We start from the raw sequence: 16,773 nt of genomic DNA on the forward strand, positions 1-16,773 counted from the left end.
CTTCCCTTCCTTCCTTGACTCGAGGACAACAGGAGTGTTATCAGATGTGATCCACTAATTTTTGATGCATTTGTCCCAAATCTGGTCAACATAAACCACGTCTTCTGTTCCGTAACACTTTGGTAATAATCCAGACTTGTGATTTCTGCTGTATGACAAACATTTAGTTTTCATACAAAACTATGACCATGAAGATCTTCAAGGCAGTATTATTTTCCAGTCCATTATGCAAATTTTTGCTGCTGGCAGTCAGATGTCAGCATCTGTCTCCTCAGTCCCACAAACCCACTCACTCCCTCCTAATGACCTGTGTGCCTTACCTGAGTTCAAAAGGCTTTGATCCCAGCTGCCCAAATGAAGTGAAGTAAAGGAGTAAACACTACAGTCTTGTAATAAGCACCTCCAAGTATGGATTTTGTGGACAGGAGTTTCTGCATCAGTAGGAGTTCAGTACTGTAAGTTTGTACACACACATCTCTCTGCAGGATCTTAACACTGCTGCGGGAATTTCAATTGAATATGAGGGGAGAGACTTCAAAACACAGCACAGTGAGGGATGAGCAGCAGCGATCCATGGACTTCAAACAATAGTAGGACCCAAGCCAGGATCTGATCAACCCTGACAGGGACACATCCAAGGTGTCAGCTACCTACTGTATAGACTGTATAGTTATAATTCAAGCAAATAAACTACTTTTAACCTTCTTTTTTGGTTGTTTTGATGTTCTTGTCACTGAATTTGTAGCAATCCATACTGTTTTATGTGGAGGTTAAAATAACATGTAAGTAACTCATAAATTGCAGAAGGACTGTTGCTACAAATAAACATTACTTTCAGTATAAATCAAAGATGTTTATGATTTTGGTACCAATCCTCTAGTGAGATATTAAGCGACCAATGAGCCAAACTCCTTCAAGGTCAGACTGTTCCTTCATATAAGCTACTGACGCTGAATTATTAATAAAATCTGTGCTGACACATAGTAAACATCTTGCTGAAGTAGAAAATTACCATTTTTTCTTTAGTCTTCAGTACTGGTAGGTGAAGCAAAAATGACACATCCTCTGTGTATTGCATTTTCTTTAGTACTTTACATATAACGGGAAAATACAAGGGTTTGTTTTCAAGAGAATACAGGAAATTTAACAGTGCTCTGTACATTAACATATTATAGTCAGTGTGGTGGTTACTTGGCACAGCTGACTGAGCTGCGCACACCGTGCACAAGGGGGGGTCGCAGGAAAGTACAATTCAAGATGTTCAATTACTTGTAAGTTTCTAGTAGCAGCTTGTAGAAAATACAAAATGTGCCGTATGTGTACCGTCACCAAAGCAGCATTACAAAGAAAAAAAAAAAAAACAAGGAAAAAGGACTAGGATCTAAGAATTATCTGTAAAATAAAATATTTTTGAGATTTACCATGTAATAGGCAAGGTATTTACATACTGTGTGATTAAATCAGCAGGAAAATCACAAGAAAACATTGTGTGAAGCTGCTATTAGATACTTAATCTGTTATAGTAGTGTCACCAGCATGGGCTTGACCACATTAACACTAAACACAAAACAGCCAGGTTTAGTTAAGAATCCTACATTCATCCTGAGAGACCATCATTTATAACGTTAAAAACTTAAAACATTTCCAGCTGGCTGCTACTGCTGCTCTCAATTTCATGGGAAATCAGGGTGATGCTGTGGCTGAAGGACGGGCTTGGCTTGTCAAAAACAATGCTTCATCTTCCCTTTAGATGTTAACACAGATCGAATATTATGTAACACTAGAATCAGGTCATTATTCATTTCAACCACATGGAACATAGAGAGGGCATGCAGTAAACCAAATCCTTAAAGTCCCAATCCAGGATGTATGAGTGTATCAAATGTAGGTCTATATACATGTACATGTAGAATATTCAAAGGTTTACTGATGGAAAATAATCTCATGGCAACTTTCAAACTATTGAAAAGGTAAAGCCTGTTTTGCTCCTTGTATTGACAATATTTCCACCTTCAGCTCACATTTAGCACTTGAGTTTAGCCGTCACATATGGTTAGTCGTTGAATAAGGAGCAACACATTTTCAAAGTGAACACAAAATATGTCTCTAATTCATTGTGTCTTTCGCAAAACAGCGCTGCCACAAGGAGAACAATAATTCTGGATTGGGTCTTTAATAAGGCCGTAGGGGCTGAAAAGCAGGTTGGATGGTTACAAAATATTGTACATTTTGAGTGACAGATGTACATTTTAAGTGACAAAAAAGCTTATGCTCATTATCACAACAAAGGGAGCATGTTACATTAGTTTTCTCATAGGATCACCAAAATCAGTCAGTCAGTTAACATAAAAGAAAAATCCAAGCCCTTAAAATGCAGTACAGCATTAAAGGAAAGTGACTCAGAAACTATTTTTTTTTTTAATCTCTCGGTTGTTTCATTAGTCCTGAAAGAACTTGTTTTATGTGAAATCAGAGCTGGAATAACAACCTTCAAACGTCATCCACTCTAGTACTAAAAAGCATACACTACACTAACAGGGCAACTGCAATTAAAAATACTATTAGCTCTGCTGTCATCATGCTCTCGGTTACGTCGCCGGGCTGCCTCAACATTGTTTTGGTGGAAATCTCACTTCAGATATTTTATGTTCTTTCTAAAATCTGCCAGATTGTTCCTTTTTTTTTCTGCTTCAGTGTAGCTTAAGCCCCCCACGTCAGTAAACCCTTTAAAAGCTCAACACAGCAATTAACACACCTGCAAAAACAAAACCTGCAAATTACACCAACTAGTTGTGTTGCTTTCAATCACTCTGATTTGTCCAGCCAGGATTTTATCAAACCAAATCAGCATCCTGAGATACTTTTACATGGTGTCAAAATAACACCCATGGTATCCACACAGTTTGAGTGCCAGTACAAACAGCACTGATTTCGTTAATAGTAAGAACTGCTAGTCTCTGGCACTGTCCTTACACAATTGTTCAAAGCAAATTTTGTGACCTCTAGATATGAGCTCACTGGAATAGACTAAACAAAATAGGGACTACATACAGAATAACACAATGTTTTTGAATAACAGCATGACAGCATGACAGCATGGGATGGCCATGATTTAAAATGATGGAGCAAAATCAATAATTTATTCGGTAATCTTCGTTTCAGGTAGATGACATTTCCTGCAGAGTTTAGAGGATCTTGTGTTCGGTGAGAAAGATTTCATTCTGTTACAATTTCGATGCATAGCAAATCCCCATGTTCACCAGTCAAATGTGATATCAGTTTGTTTTAACGCTACAGATCTGTCATGACATTACCAAGGGGAACCTTTTACTCACCACAAGACTATGAAATTTTCAAGACTTCAGCCGACTTCCTATGCTTCTATCTTAGTAACCGGAGGCATCCCTCACTTCATACGGTATATACATATATTAGAGAGGAACGTCTGCATGTATGTAGGCCTGACATGGCATGCGTGTAATGCATGGTAACATATTTACTTTAGTCATGTGTATGAATGATTATACAATTACAATACAAACATTTACAAATTTGGAAAAAGTTGCTGATTGTGCCTCAAGATCCCCTTCCATGCAAAGAATGTTAGAGATCCTCACAATACACAAGCTCGTTTCTTTTTATACCTCATGCTCGAGATCAGTTGTAGTATTATACATAGTTGCTCTTACTACACTGTCTCTAGCCGTAGTGAGAAAACAGGGTGTCTGTACTGATATTAGTAGTGAACCGTGACCATTTTTTATAAGGCATTAGATTTGTTCAGGACCAGAAGGACTAATAGTAGGGCACTGCTTTTGACTACCTATGAAATGTAGAAAAATGTAAGGAATGGACATGAGTACAAATTATGAGTGTGCTGCACCAAGAACAACAATGAAGAAAGTTTTGCCATTTAAAAACAACATTTTTCCTACTTTGGCAAAAACAAAAATGATTTTAAGATAGCTTTAATGAGAGTCTTTGACAGTTCTTCTGTTCATCAAAGGCCTCTTTGTTTGGAGTAGGTACAGTACTGCAGAATCCAACTGCACCAGCAAAAACACATCTTTTTCCAAACCTCTTCTACACTCCTGTTCATATCAGGTTTCCTCTAGAATCAAATCCTGAAAATAGGAGAACTGGAGCAGCTCTCACTTCTATATCCATGGCTCAGCTTCCCAGTGAAACATGTTTTCCCTTAGCCAAGATTAAGAGATTTCTCTTCTGATTGAGATCCTCAGGTCAAGTCTTTGGCTTCCTTGTATTCTCTTTTTCCATTCTGAGAAGTGTGAGCGTGTATAAGATTACAGCACTGTGCAAACTAAATGGAACAAACCCTAACCAAAACAACAGTTGGCCTTTTAGTCTGTGAAAAATTATCTTTCACTTAGGTGAAAAAGAGAAAAATAGAAAGAAACGTTTCTTTAGAAAGCTGAGAGCGGTGCGTAACGCTGCACCTTCTGTCTCAGGCGATTTCTTTTATTCTGCGCATGTAATCATGCAGTTCTTCTGGGTCTTGAAAGCCCATATCCTGGCAAACCCACTGAATGTCCTCTTCATCTGCTATGGGGATGGAGTTATAGGGCAGCTCCTCTGTTGGAAGGGTGGTAAAGGTGGTAAACTTGACTCTCTTGCGCTTGGAGGTTGGTGAACTTGCCTCCTCACCGTTCTCCTTTGTGGAGCCGCCAGAACTGCCGTCTCCCCGCCCATGTACCTGGCTTTGAACACTAGTCTGGGAACTGCCACTGCTGTGGTGGTCCCCATGGCAACAAGTCTGTACACCCTCCAAAGGGTTACTGGGACTTTCTACCTGTTGTGGTGACAGATCACACTGGGCCCTAAGTGGTTGGCCATTTCCCAGGAACACCCAGTGGTGGGAATGGTCCATGTTGGCCTGGCCCTCGGGTGGGATCCGCTTATGGCGATATTTTAGCACAAAGACGATGCAGTTGATCAGAAAGACTAAGATGGCTAGGCAAAAGACTCCGAGCAGAGCATACATGCCAATCTCAAGGTCAGTCATGTTGCGAGGTGAATGCACAAATTCATCTTCTTCCTCCTCTTCATCACTCTCAGTTGGATGCTCCTGGTTGCTAATGGTGGGGAAATTGGTGTAATCAATGGGAACACTAGCAGGCTGCTCATTAGATGTCTCATAAATTCTTCCACTGATGTTTGGATCAATGATTGGACGTCTGGTAACGGGCGCCAACTCAATCTCACCCTCAGTTGTTGCTTCTTCCTCTGAGTCTTCTTCTGGACCAAAGCGGACCTTGACATAAACTGCAGCAGATGCAATAATGCTTTTGCGTTTGGTCTTCTGGCAAGCCTCACAGATAGTCATCTCTACACGCACCATCTCACCAGATCCCTCTCCTTCTGCCACCACCACAGGCCAGCGTTGCTGAGGCTCCTGGGATACCGACACAACTTTGTCATCCAGTGAGGAGGCGTTGAGGTTGTAGTCTTTGGGATCAAAGTAAGTCAGAGTGGCGGCTGTGTTGTCACTGAAAAGCATCCAGACTGACAAACTGGCCTCCTGTCAGAAGAAAAGAGAGAAATACTGTTCAGATGGAGAGTTACTTTGACACCACAAAAACACTTTTTTGTTTACTTCAAAACCAAAATAAATAGGTTACAACAGCATGACAACTTCCCAGATCACACTGTAAAGCCTTGTGGATATTTGTTAGTTTATCTGTCCCATGTAAGTTACCAACATCCCAGGCGTAGCTAAATGTATTTAATCTCTCTGACCAACTAATAGAATCAGTAGTACATTGAAAATATTGTAATGGCTTAATGAGCAGGGAAGAAACACTACTTCAGTGAGTAGAAAGTTTTACAAGTTGGGCCTGGTCATCGCTGCTTCCTTCTTCCATCCATCCATCCATCCATCCATCCTTCCTTCCTTCCTTCCTTCTTTATCCCTTCCTCCCTCCCTTCTGTCTTCCTCCCTTCTTTCCTACCTTCTTCCTCCCTCCTTTCCTTCCTCCCTTCCGCCTCCCTTCCGTCCTACCTTCTTCCTCCTTCCTTCCTTCCTTCCTTCCTTCCTTCCTTCCTCCCTCCCTCCCTTCCTTCTTCCTCCCTCCATCCATCCCTTCCTTCCTCCCTCCCTTCCTTCCTTGACTCGAGGACAACAGGAGGGTTAATCAAAAAATCCAAAAATCTCTGCCAAAATGTCATTGCAGGCAGTAAAGGTCCAAGAGCAAAAACATCAGGTCCACTTATTGTGTATTGTATTGGGGTCAAGATGGACAAGGACTACCTATGCACCAAAATCACACATTTGCAACTGAAAGTATCTACAATTTGAATATACTTAAACAAAATCAGAATAAGAAAAAAACTTTTAGGAGAAAAGTTACATATAGCAGCTTTAAGACTTTGGTGCATGTACTATATGTTTGATAAGGTCTGGAAGTTAACAACATGCTGCCTACATAATATCAAAGTAAAACGCAGAGTCAAAAAGCTGCCCCATGTTTATGTGTCTCCAAAGAATATTTTAATGGTGCAGATCCCATTCTTTCATGGCATTGAGTCTGATTTGAATATCTGTTCCCAACTGAGCCTTTGAAGTTCTGGACTTGCTCCAATCCCTAAATCTCCAGAGCGTTTGTGAACATCCGCAGTACCCTGTGCTCAGTACAAGCCTTGACATGCACACAGACGGCCTGCCTCTGATGTGCACACCAGCAAATCACTTTTAAGCACAGAGGAGGAAGGGGTGGTAGGGATGACTGCCATAGATATAAAACACTAGATGCAATGTGTCACAATTACTTGCCATCCTGGGCAGGAACCATATAACAGTCATTTTACCTGGTTGCAGTTTTATATTTGCTGTAATTGGGACCTGTGGTGAAAGGGGCTTATGTTGTCATTATAATCCTCATATTTTTCTTCCAATACACCAATATTGTTTTTTATTCAAAGTAATGAGTGTCAGACAACTGTGCCTATCCTGAATGATGAAAAAAACAAAACAAAAACAAAACAAAACCCCAAAGAGTCTGGTAGAATTTGGATTATTATAGCTTTATGGGAACAAATCATGCTTTCAATCATGAACATAAGCTTTTTATATTTCATATAATGATGTTCCTTTTTCAATTTAGCTGGAATATAATATGATAGAACTGTCTTAGCTATTTTCAATGGCAAATATACTACATTAAGCAATATCTTTTATATATAAATCCTAAATAGATTCAATATTATGGCCTACGTTGGCAGGCAATTACAATCAGAGGGACAAGAAAGAAACACACTTACTGTAATATATTAATATAAATGTTATAAACTGTACAGAAGATATATTTATCTCTCTCCCTCTCTCTCTGACACACACACAAAACTCAACTGTGTTAAAGATCTCTCAACTACTCTACACCATGGTCTCTTAGGTCCTGCCTATAGGTGGCGACTGTAACCAACACACAGGTAAGACAAATGGTTATCCCAGTCCTGAGTTTTGACGTAATGTTGCATGTAGTGTTTTATATCTATGATGACTGCGTTGTCCCAAAGCCTACACACACATCTTTTGTTCTGCAAGCACAGGCAGATAAGGCACATTCAGTAGCAGCATGAGCTTCAAACAATGAGCTGTAGTCTGTCTCATCGTGTTTGTTGTGTGTGATCTTCTCATTTTGTATCTGCTATCACTTTTTATAGTTTATAATCCCCTATAGAGAAACCAGATAAGATGCCTCAATTCATGCATGGTGGTTACCTGACGTCATTCATCTGCCGACAAACAAAGCGTAACATTGGTGTCCGTGTAATCAAGGTTGCATTTGACAGTCCTTTGTATCAACAACTCAACCATTGCATAATCTGAAAGGGTGTCAATTTTTGTTTCAGATAGTTTTGAACTTTTATTTTGCAGAGGACGCACACACACACTTTCTTTTTTAGGTCAAATATTCCTTCAGTCCTGTTTGGGACAAGGCTACTACAGTTTTCCACCAGGAGCCAAAACCTCTATCATCTCAACATGACAGAATGAAGCATGCCTTTGATATGGATGATTTAAATAATACATTGAATATGGCATATCTGTTTTTATGAGCTGACTCTGCTGTGAAAAGGCTGATATAGGGGAAAGGAAGGCAATGTGTGGGTGTTTTGACACTGACAAAACAACTGTCACACGCTTTTCTAAGCTGGTTCAATTGAGAAAAGTTATGCTTGTAGAGTAGAGACACTGATTTTGTTTAGTGTATTGTTAAAGCATTGCTAAAAAGAGAAGGTTTCAACGATGTGATGAGACCCAGAGAGATTTCCACATTATAGTAATATATTTTTAACCATTGGCGCACCATTTCCACAATAATTGTAATCTGTGTACTTCAATAAAGTAATATGCATTAAGATGAAGTTTCCCATCTTAGATTCCCTCACTTTGTCAATTTATGTTTTATGTCAACGGGGAATTTATGAAAATGTAAACTGAACATAAACAGTTTGGATAATGAAATATGCATATGCAGAAAACTACTCCCCTGGAAATACTATACTGAGACATTTGCATCAACTTCAGATGTTATAATACTTCAGCTTCATAAACACCTTATTTAGTTGCTCATTTAAGCAGTAACAGTAAGTTACACCTACACAAAAATGGTTTATGGTTAACCTTCAAGTGCTTGAAGGCTTTTAGAGCTGAAAGAGCTGAAAGCCTTCAACTTTGTCAAGTGGAAAAGAGAATAATGCAAAGAGACCTTGATTATCCAACTCTTCCCATCCATACTTTATGTGTTTCATTCATTTTCTGGAGTAATAAAGGACATTTAGAAAGTTTTCCCATGAAACAGAATCAAATGGCTCCAGTACTCCTTTGCCTTTTATTGCCTTTTATGGCCCGGCCTTGGAGAGCACTTAGGACAATACATTACAATAATTAAATTTCAAGGTGGCCAAGAAGCAGAAAGCAAGAAATATTGGAATTTAATGCTCGCTTCTCTCTCGCTGATGCTTGATGTGGTTGTCGTTGCATTTTTAGCAACTTGCAGGCCAATGAAAGGGCAAAGCAGAAGAAGCTGAGACACACACATGCACACACTCAGCAGGGCTGCCAATTAATTCTTTGCAAAGATGCTTATTCCTGTGTGAAGAGACAATGACTGAAGAAAAAGCATACTTTCTCCTTTTTTTTTTTTTTTACCCACACATCATCTCACTTCTCACTTGAGCAATAAAATCCATTTTAGAAAATGTATTTGGACGAATTAGAAGTGTTTTGCTAAGCTTGGCTAATATGGAGGTTGTAATAAAACAGCACCAAGAATACTTATTAGTTCACTGTAGCTGCCTTTATCTGGTGTCCTTGCTAACAATGTTGGCTGGGGCTTAAAAGATTTAGCTTGGAAATAATTTTATTACCCAGAAGGGAAACCAGTGCCTGCTTGTTGATATAAAGCCACTGAAGGATTTGCAAATAAACTTCTTGTCACAACTCTGGAGACAGAAATGAGGAAACACACTGAGTGCTGAGTGTCAGCAAGGCATAAGGAGTTTTTTTTTAAAGCAGTGATAGTACATCGCTGCTGTATATAGTGACTGCTGGATATAATCACAACCATATTTAAATACAAGTAGATGTCAATGGTATTATATGTAGACCTGAGGTAAGGGGGCGTGTCTTTCCTTCTCAGATGATTTGGTACACATCTAAATACATTTATTACAACACTGTGTACCAATATCAGATTTGATTCAACTGCAATTTCATATTGATCCAGCCACAACTTTAAATGATTGAAAACATTTAGGTCAGAGGTGCCAAACTCATTTTCATTCAAGGGCAAAGAAGGAAAAAAAGGAGGAGAAGTAAGAGGATACAGGCAGGAAAGATGGAAGAAAGAAAGGGAGTAAGGACAGATGGAAGGAAGAGAAGACAAGAAGGAAGGAAGGAAGGAAGGAAGGAAGAAAGGCAGGAAGTAAGTAAAAGAAAGAGGAGAAGGAGGAGAAGGAAGAAAGGAAAGATGGAAGGAAGAAAGGGAGTAAGGACAGATGGAAGGAAGGACAGATGGAAGGAAGGAAGAAAAAGAAGAAAGGTAGGAAGGAAGGATCGGGAGAAAGGAAAAGAAGCCAAGGAGGAAAGGAGGAAGAAAGGTAGGAAGGACAGACGGAAGGAAGGAAAAGAGGAAGAAGGAAACTGGGCCAGATCGGACCTCTCGGCGGGCCGGTTCTGGCCCACAGGCCGCATGTTTGACCCCCCTGATTTAGGTGCTCATGAATAAAAATGTGTCGGTTTTTAGTCGCTACATAAAAAAAAACATGACAATTTCCAGAAAAGGAAGCATTCTGCCTTCCCAACAATAGTCAACATGATACACTGGGTAACTTTTTTGGCTATTCCCCAATTAGGATGAATTTTTAAGTGAAAGGGCGTCACTGTCATACCACCATACAAATGAGATATTTTCAACTATATATGCTTTTCCTTGTAAATAAAATAGCAGGAGTGATTTGGAAGTAATGTTAGTTGCAAATGCTTGTTATTTTCCTCGGGTAGACTCCTGGTAACTTTACCATCAGTGCACATGTAGCCTTCATAAATATGTAGTACAGTGTGTGTGGTGTGCCTGGTATATTTTAATGACTGTTGTGCATTTTTTAAAGAGTAAAATACAATGTAAAGACTTCAGTCAGCTTTGAACACGGAAGAGTCTGACATCGCTTTGTAGTGTGGGAAGTTTTTCAGGAAGCGGATGGCTCCAAGTCATTATGTGATTGGAGAGTGGAGCTAGCTAGTTAGCCACGCACACACGCACACACACACACACAATGGAGGTACATCGACAGAGATCAGTTCAGGATTCTGTTTCAATGCAACCATCCTGCATTAACCCTCCTGTTGTCCTCGAGGAAGGAAAGGAGGGAGGGAGGGAGGAAGGAAGGAAGGGAGGAAGAAAGAAGGAAATGAGGAAGGAAGGGAGGAAGAACGAAGGAAAGGAGGGAGGAAGGAAGGAAGGAAGGGAGGAAGAAGGAAGGTAGGAGGGAGGGAGGAAACAAGGAAGGAGGGAGGGAGAAATGAAAAGAGGGAGGAAGGAAGAAAGGAAGGAAGGAAGGGAGGAAGGAAGGAAAGAAGGAGGGAGGGAGGAAGGGAGGACAGAAGGAAGGGGGGAAGAAGGAAGGAAGGGAGGAAGAAAGAAGGAAATGAGGAAGGAAGGAAGGAAGAACAAAGGAAAGGAGGGAGGGAGGAAGGAAGGAAGGGAGGAAAGAGAGAGGAAGGAACAAAAGAAAGAAGGAAGGAAAGAAGGAAGGGAGAACAGACGGAAGGAAGGAAAGACGGAACAGTCAAAATAGACAAGGTCAATTTGACCCAGGAGGACGACACAAAGGTTAAAACTTTGAAATTTCTTTTCTCCTGCAAAGTGCCATAAATCATGCTCTACCTGTTTCGGAGTGATGAGTGTCTGGAGGCCGGTTGCCTTGGCCACCATGGTGTGGCTGTTGCCAGGGCTCGGCTGCAGTGACAGGGTCAGGCCTGAAATTGCATGAACCCGCAGCTCTGTGATGGAAACTTTGTCGTCTGTGACCGAGAACGCCGACTCTCCCAGTACCGCATCCACAGCCAGCGGAGACTCCACCTGTGGAGAAAAATGTGCTCCTTTTATTGTTTCTCCACATGACAAACAGATGTCGTATAAGTCAAGAATAGACAACAGCTTTATTTTCTGTCTGAAGCTCATAATGCCCATGACAGGCCAATTTCAGATTAAAGTGGTCTGTGCAGTTGTTTGTTCCAGTGTGCGTCTTGAATGCATGTGTCAATACCTTTCTGTCTATCATGGTGAAAAAAACAAAGAGGAAAAAAAGAAAAAAAGACAGAATCCATCAGCAACCAGACAACAAGGTACAATCTGAAGCAGTCACCACATGCTTTCAAAGTGACAGTTATCAAAAACACTCGTGCCTAAAGCGTCACAACAAGAAACACAGATACATTTAAAGTCGATCTCACCTCTCTGGGTAATCCTAGGCTTCTGACAGACAGGCCTCTTGCACCCGGTACTTTGAGCACTTTTATCAACATGATTGTACTTTTCACCTGCACCCAGAGGTCATGAGGGACTTGAATAAAGTAAAGAGCCATTCAGCGAAGAAGCAGTGGCCCTGTCCTTAAGAGTTAGAGGCGGAAATATTTTCTACCTTCGAATGCTCTGAAACTGTGGCTTGTGTCAAATAAAGCGTGTTATGCTAGAGCAGTGAAGGCTTTTGTGCTCTGACAAGCTCCTCCAATCATCATCAGCTGAAACCTTGAAACATCGAGCCGACTACAACACAGATACACAGGAGCTCCTTGCTAACAACATCATTTAGAAGCTACGAATTCGCCCTGAACGTGAGGTGATATTCAAAAAATGCTACTACAGCTTTGTCCTGTGCATATTTTCCACATCATTTTTTTCCTTGCCTTTTTGCTGCTTTTGGATCAGATCTAAGCGCCACACAATCTGGTGTGATAATTTGTCACATAAATACTCGAGCCAACTCATCTGTAGAAACAGATGCATCTGCAGGAGTCTGGTTTTATTATTAATTTGGTGTCTATGTATCACCATTTCTGTTGCTCTCATAAACCTCTCTAATAAAACACACACATGCACATACACACTCCACACACACACACAGTGAAGCAGCCTGCCCTTTTCTTTTTTTTTTTTTTACAGCCCCTGTAGTTTGTGCTCTTGCTCTCTTTGTTGGTCAGTGAGCTCTCTGCAGCAGCGAGATGAACAGATATTATAGTTTTAGAATGATTTTCTTTGTGCTGTAAGCTGCATCGAGGGCTGATGGTGCTACTGTATGAATACCACTACATATGGAAATGAATATTAGCAATCATAAAGTTAATGAGGGCACCATCTCCATTGTTGAGTTAATTAATTAATTACGACTTTGCTATAAAACAAGATATTTATTTAACTACCAAGCAATAAGGATGAATGGGAAACACTACAGTATGCATATATACTTACATACAGTACATACAGCTGAAGTGAATGAATGGATAGATGCATGAATGAATGGATAAATTAAATGAATAAGTCATTGCCAACATAATTTATTAATGATTAAGTGTATTCAAAAATTAATTGAAAACGCAATGAGGGGCCAAGGCTCTAACTACAGCCAATAAAATTGTATACTGTATGTGGAATAGCTCTTGCATCAACTCTGAGGGACAAGCATGGTACGTGGTTTTACGCCAGAGTGACAGCCAGATGAGAAAACTCTGCAGCTTCAGTAAAGCGCTCTGGTTCAGCACTTCTTCAGGAAAGAGAGTCCAGTCTCAGACTAGCTGAGGCCACATACTGTAGCGGAGGTGACCCAGCCTTTGATGCATTCAGTGGCAGGTTGCAGAGTGGGATACATGGAGCTTTAAACTAATCAGAAAAGTCCTTGGAAAAGTCTTTAAAAAGTTGAACTACACCACTAAAAAAAATAGGAGTTTAGCACTATAATAGGTTATTTAAATTGAAACCGGCACGGCTTGGCTTGTGGGTTAGGAATCTTTCAATCTTTTCTTCTTTTTGGAGCTTTCAGCTCTCATTCACAGTACTGCTATCATGGTTGATAAGGCGGAGAGAAAACAGAAGCAGCAGCAGTGGTCAGCAAGCCAAGACGGCAGAACAACACTCACCTGACAAAGAGTTATAAAAGTTTTTATAGACTAGCTAGGAGGTGTGTTTTGGGAGAAAGAGGATCCTTAGTGCACTTTTTAGGGACCACACTCATTATTAATTAATTCTTTTGTGTGGAGGAGACAAACAGACTCAAATCAAAGGGGAATTATTTTATTTATATAGAATATGTGAAGACTTGGTTTGCTAGGCTTTATCCTAGCAAACCATAGCTAAATAATACATGTACACTGTTTAACTTAAAATTGTGACATCTTGAAGCAGAGCCTGAATTGTCATTACTATCCAATTATCCAATTTCCTCCTGTGGCTGACAGAGGAAGGTACAGGTTCTTAGGCCTGTTCATGTCTCCTTGACATCCTTTAATGGGTCTGTGTGTGTCAGTGTGTTCCTGCACCTACACAGACAGACTGTTAAGAGAAAAAAGGAATGATAATGTTTTAATATCATTTTCTTCCTTTCCTGTCCTGGGTCGATTGTCTTACACTATGGTAAGAGAAGAAATCAAATACAATCGACCTGCAGTAGAGCACATCATATCTGTTTACTGTCAGTCAGAGATTATTTTAAGAGGCTCCAGTTGTTGTGAAGTAAATATCCTGTTTCTCATTTCAGTAACAGTTCAGTTTAAGAATGAACTTTCATACTTATTCATTAAGTTTATATATTGGCAAAGAAATGTCTTCCTGCCACATCATGTTGCTTGTTTACAGCTGTGTGTAACATCTGCCAGGTGCCAGGTTGATTTGTAATTTCACACCAAACACCTGTAACTGAAGTTCGTAAAGAGTCTCATTATATAGGCTATGTCTCTTATATAAAGAGACGGGTTGCATTATAATGACACAAGCTCACTACTCTGTCAAACTGTCTGTTGCTTAGGAAGGAATAATTCCTCCTTTCTGCCCTCTTAGCCTACACATGTTACACATTGGTAAACGGTTAAATATCGCTGTCAGCTGTGTGTGAACGACGTTCCCCTACAGCACTTTGACTTCCTTGCCCTTCGTACTTTTGCTTTATATATAAATCACTCCACAAAACACTGTATTGCTGTGTGTACATGCATCAATGTCAGAGGACAGTTTTATAAAGTTAAAGTATTGCTGAAACTTTTATAAAGGAAAAGGAACTAATCTATAGGGCTAAAATAAGAGGGGCAAAAATAAACTTTTATGCAGCTATAAACTTCTACAGTCCTGTTCCTTTTTCTGTATGCATATTATTTGGATGTGATGGATTAATGTGCCATAGAGGAGAGTTACGCTTCACTGGGCACCACACAAACATGTGCACATGTAACCACACACACAAGCATGCATGCACAAACCTGAAGGCGTTACAGTAAATACGTGCATAAATAAACTTTTCATGAGGATGACTCAGTTATAAGATGGATCACTCTCACCACAGGAGCCTTTTCTCTTCTTCTTCAACACAATTCTTTGTATTTAGCTTAATTTTTTAGCTTTTGTTTTATTTCTAGGGTACAGGTTTGAATGGGAGCTAACAGAGATGAAGTTCACTTTTATGAATACTGACAGAGAGGTGAAGGATTTGTCTTCTGTGTGAAAACATAGCTGAGTATAAATCCTACTGAGGTCAGACCGAGCACGACTCCGCCACTGAAAACCGCTTGCTTCCAATTGATTTTCCTATTTTTACGTCTCATTCAAGCTGTCGATGATATTTTCACAGGCCAATTAAAGTGACACTATTTTCTTAAATACATTCTTTTACACTACTTTTAAAAAATCAATATTGCCGAATGTGTACAAATGTCAAAACACAATTCAAAAGATACGCCAAATTGTACATTGATTGTATAAACTGAAGAAATGTAATCAGAAAAACTAATCTTGTTTTGGGGTTATGATCTGTGCTGAAACACATATCATATTGGGTAGACATTATTCCTGAGCTGTCATATATTCAGTGTCGGGGATATTGAAGAAAAATATGTTTTTGTCTCTACATATCAGGTGCTGCATTGCAAGTTTAGTATCAATGCTTAAACCTCCGTTGTTCTCTGCTAACATAAACCCTCAAAATCACAAATAACACAATCACTGTTTTAAGGGGGAGGGGTGGGGGGTGGGGGGGGACACTCTATTTAGGTATGCATTTATGTTATATTGTAATTGTAATTGGTTGTATTTATTTTAACATGGACCACAGGAAGAGTAGCTGTTGCCTGAGTAACAGCTAATGGGGATCCAAATAAACTAAACTAAACTAAGCTATAATACAACCTTTTTTGAATTTTTAACAATTGCAATTATAAAAACATCATGGAAAACAAGAAATAAAATTAAAATAAATAAATAAAAACAAATCTGTAATATGTAGCCACACACGCATGTTTGTTTTCAGTCTAAGTATAACTCATATAACAACACAATTGTCAAAACAGAACATTTAAACCAGCAGGATAAAAGTAATCCACTGATAGGTAAAAGAATAAAAGCGATAAAAACAGGTTTTCCTCGACAGTCTCACTCTGCCTGCCGAAGACATTAAGTTTCCTCACACTTGTAACTGCGCTCCCTGAGAATGCTTGTGCTTGTGATAATGTGATTTATGCATATGTGTCAGTCTTATTGCCTGAGCTACTGCTCTCTAGTTGGCATTAAAGTTGTGTTATAATGGGACAGCACCTGCTCCTGGTGGCAGATTTAGAACATAATGTGATATAATTGAGCTTTGTGACTTTTTTCTCTTAAGACCAGTTTAAAATCTTGCCTGTGCTGACTACTGGTTGGAGTCCCTTCCTAGAAGTGGACTCAGGGTGTGGTCAGATATGAAACATTTAACTGGAGGGGATTAAATAATGATTCTTAGCATAATATTAAGGTATACTTGACATTTTTAGCTCACCATGGTGGGGATAGCAGTGCTTCCAAAAACTAACAAGGGGGCTTGGACTAGATTGAACCGGCTAACTGTCAAGTTTAATTGAAACATAGACCAGCTATAGGTCACATATTTTGCACGTTTTAAGATATTTAGTGACCAACAACACTTATAAATACATTTAATTTACTGTATTCATTATTCAGTAATTATTCTTCCCAATTTCAATGTTTCAACCACGTCGATTCTGCCACACTGCCA

At 39.7% G+C, this 16,773-nt stretch overlaps 1 protein-coding gene across 1 annotated transcript in view; it reads right to left on the reverse strand.

Moving 5' to 3' along the window:
* Nucleotides 1–4,465: 4,465 nt before the first annotated feature.
* Nucleotides 4,466–16,773, reverse strand: part of tmem132e (transmembrane protein 132E) — a 115,827-nt gene continuing 103,519 nt past the window's right edge. The window contains exons 8-9 of the mRNA XM_053331500.1: nucleotides 11,409–11,603; nucleotides 4,466–5,539 (exon numbers count right to left, since the gene is read on the reverse strand). Of these exons, the coding sequence (XP_053187475.1) occupies nucleotides 4,466–5,539; nucleotides 11,409–11,603 (1,269 nt within the window). The remainder of the gene's footprint in view (nucleotides 5,540–11,408; nucleotides 11,604–16,773) is intronic.

Source organism: Scomber japonicus, chromosome 13 (assembly GCF_027409825.1).
Source record: "Scomber japonicus isolate fScoJap1 chromosome 13, fScoJap1.pri, whole genome shotgun sequence".
NCBI classification, from domain to species: domain Eukaryota; kingdom Metazoa; phylum Chordata; class Actinopteri; order Scombriformes; family Scombridae; genus Scomber; species Scomber japonicus.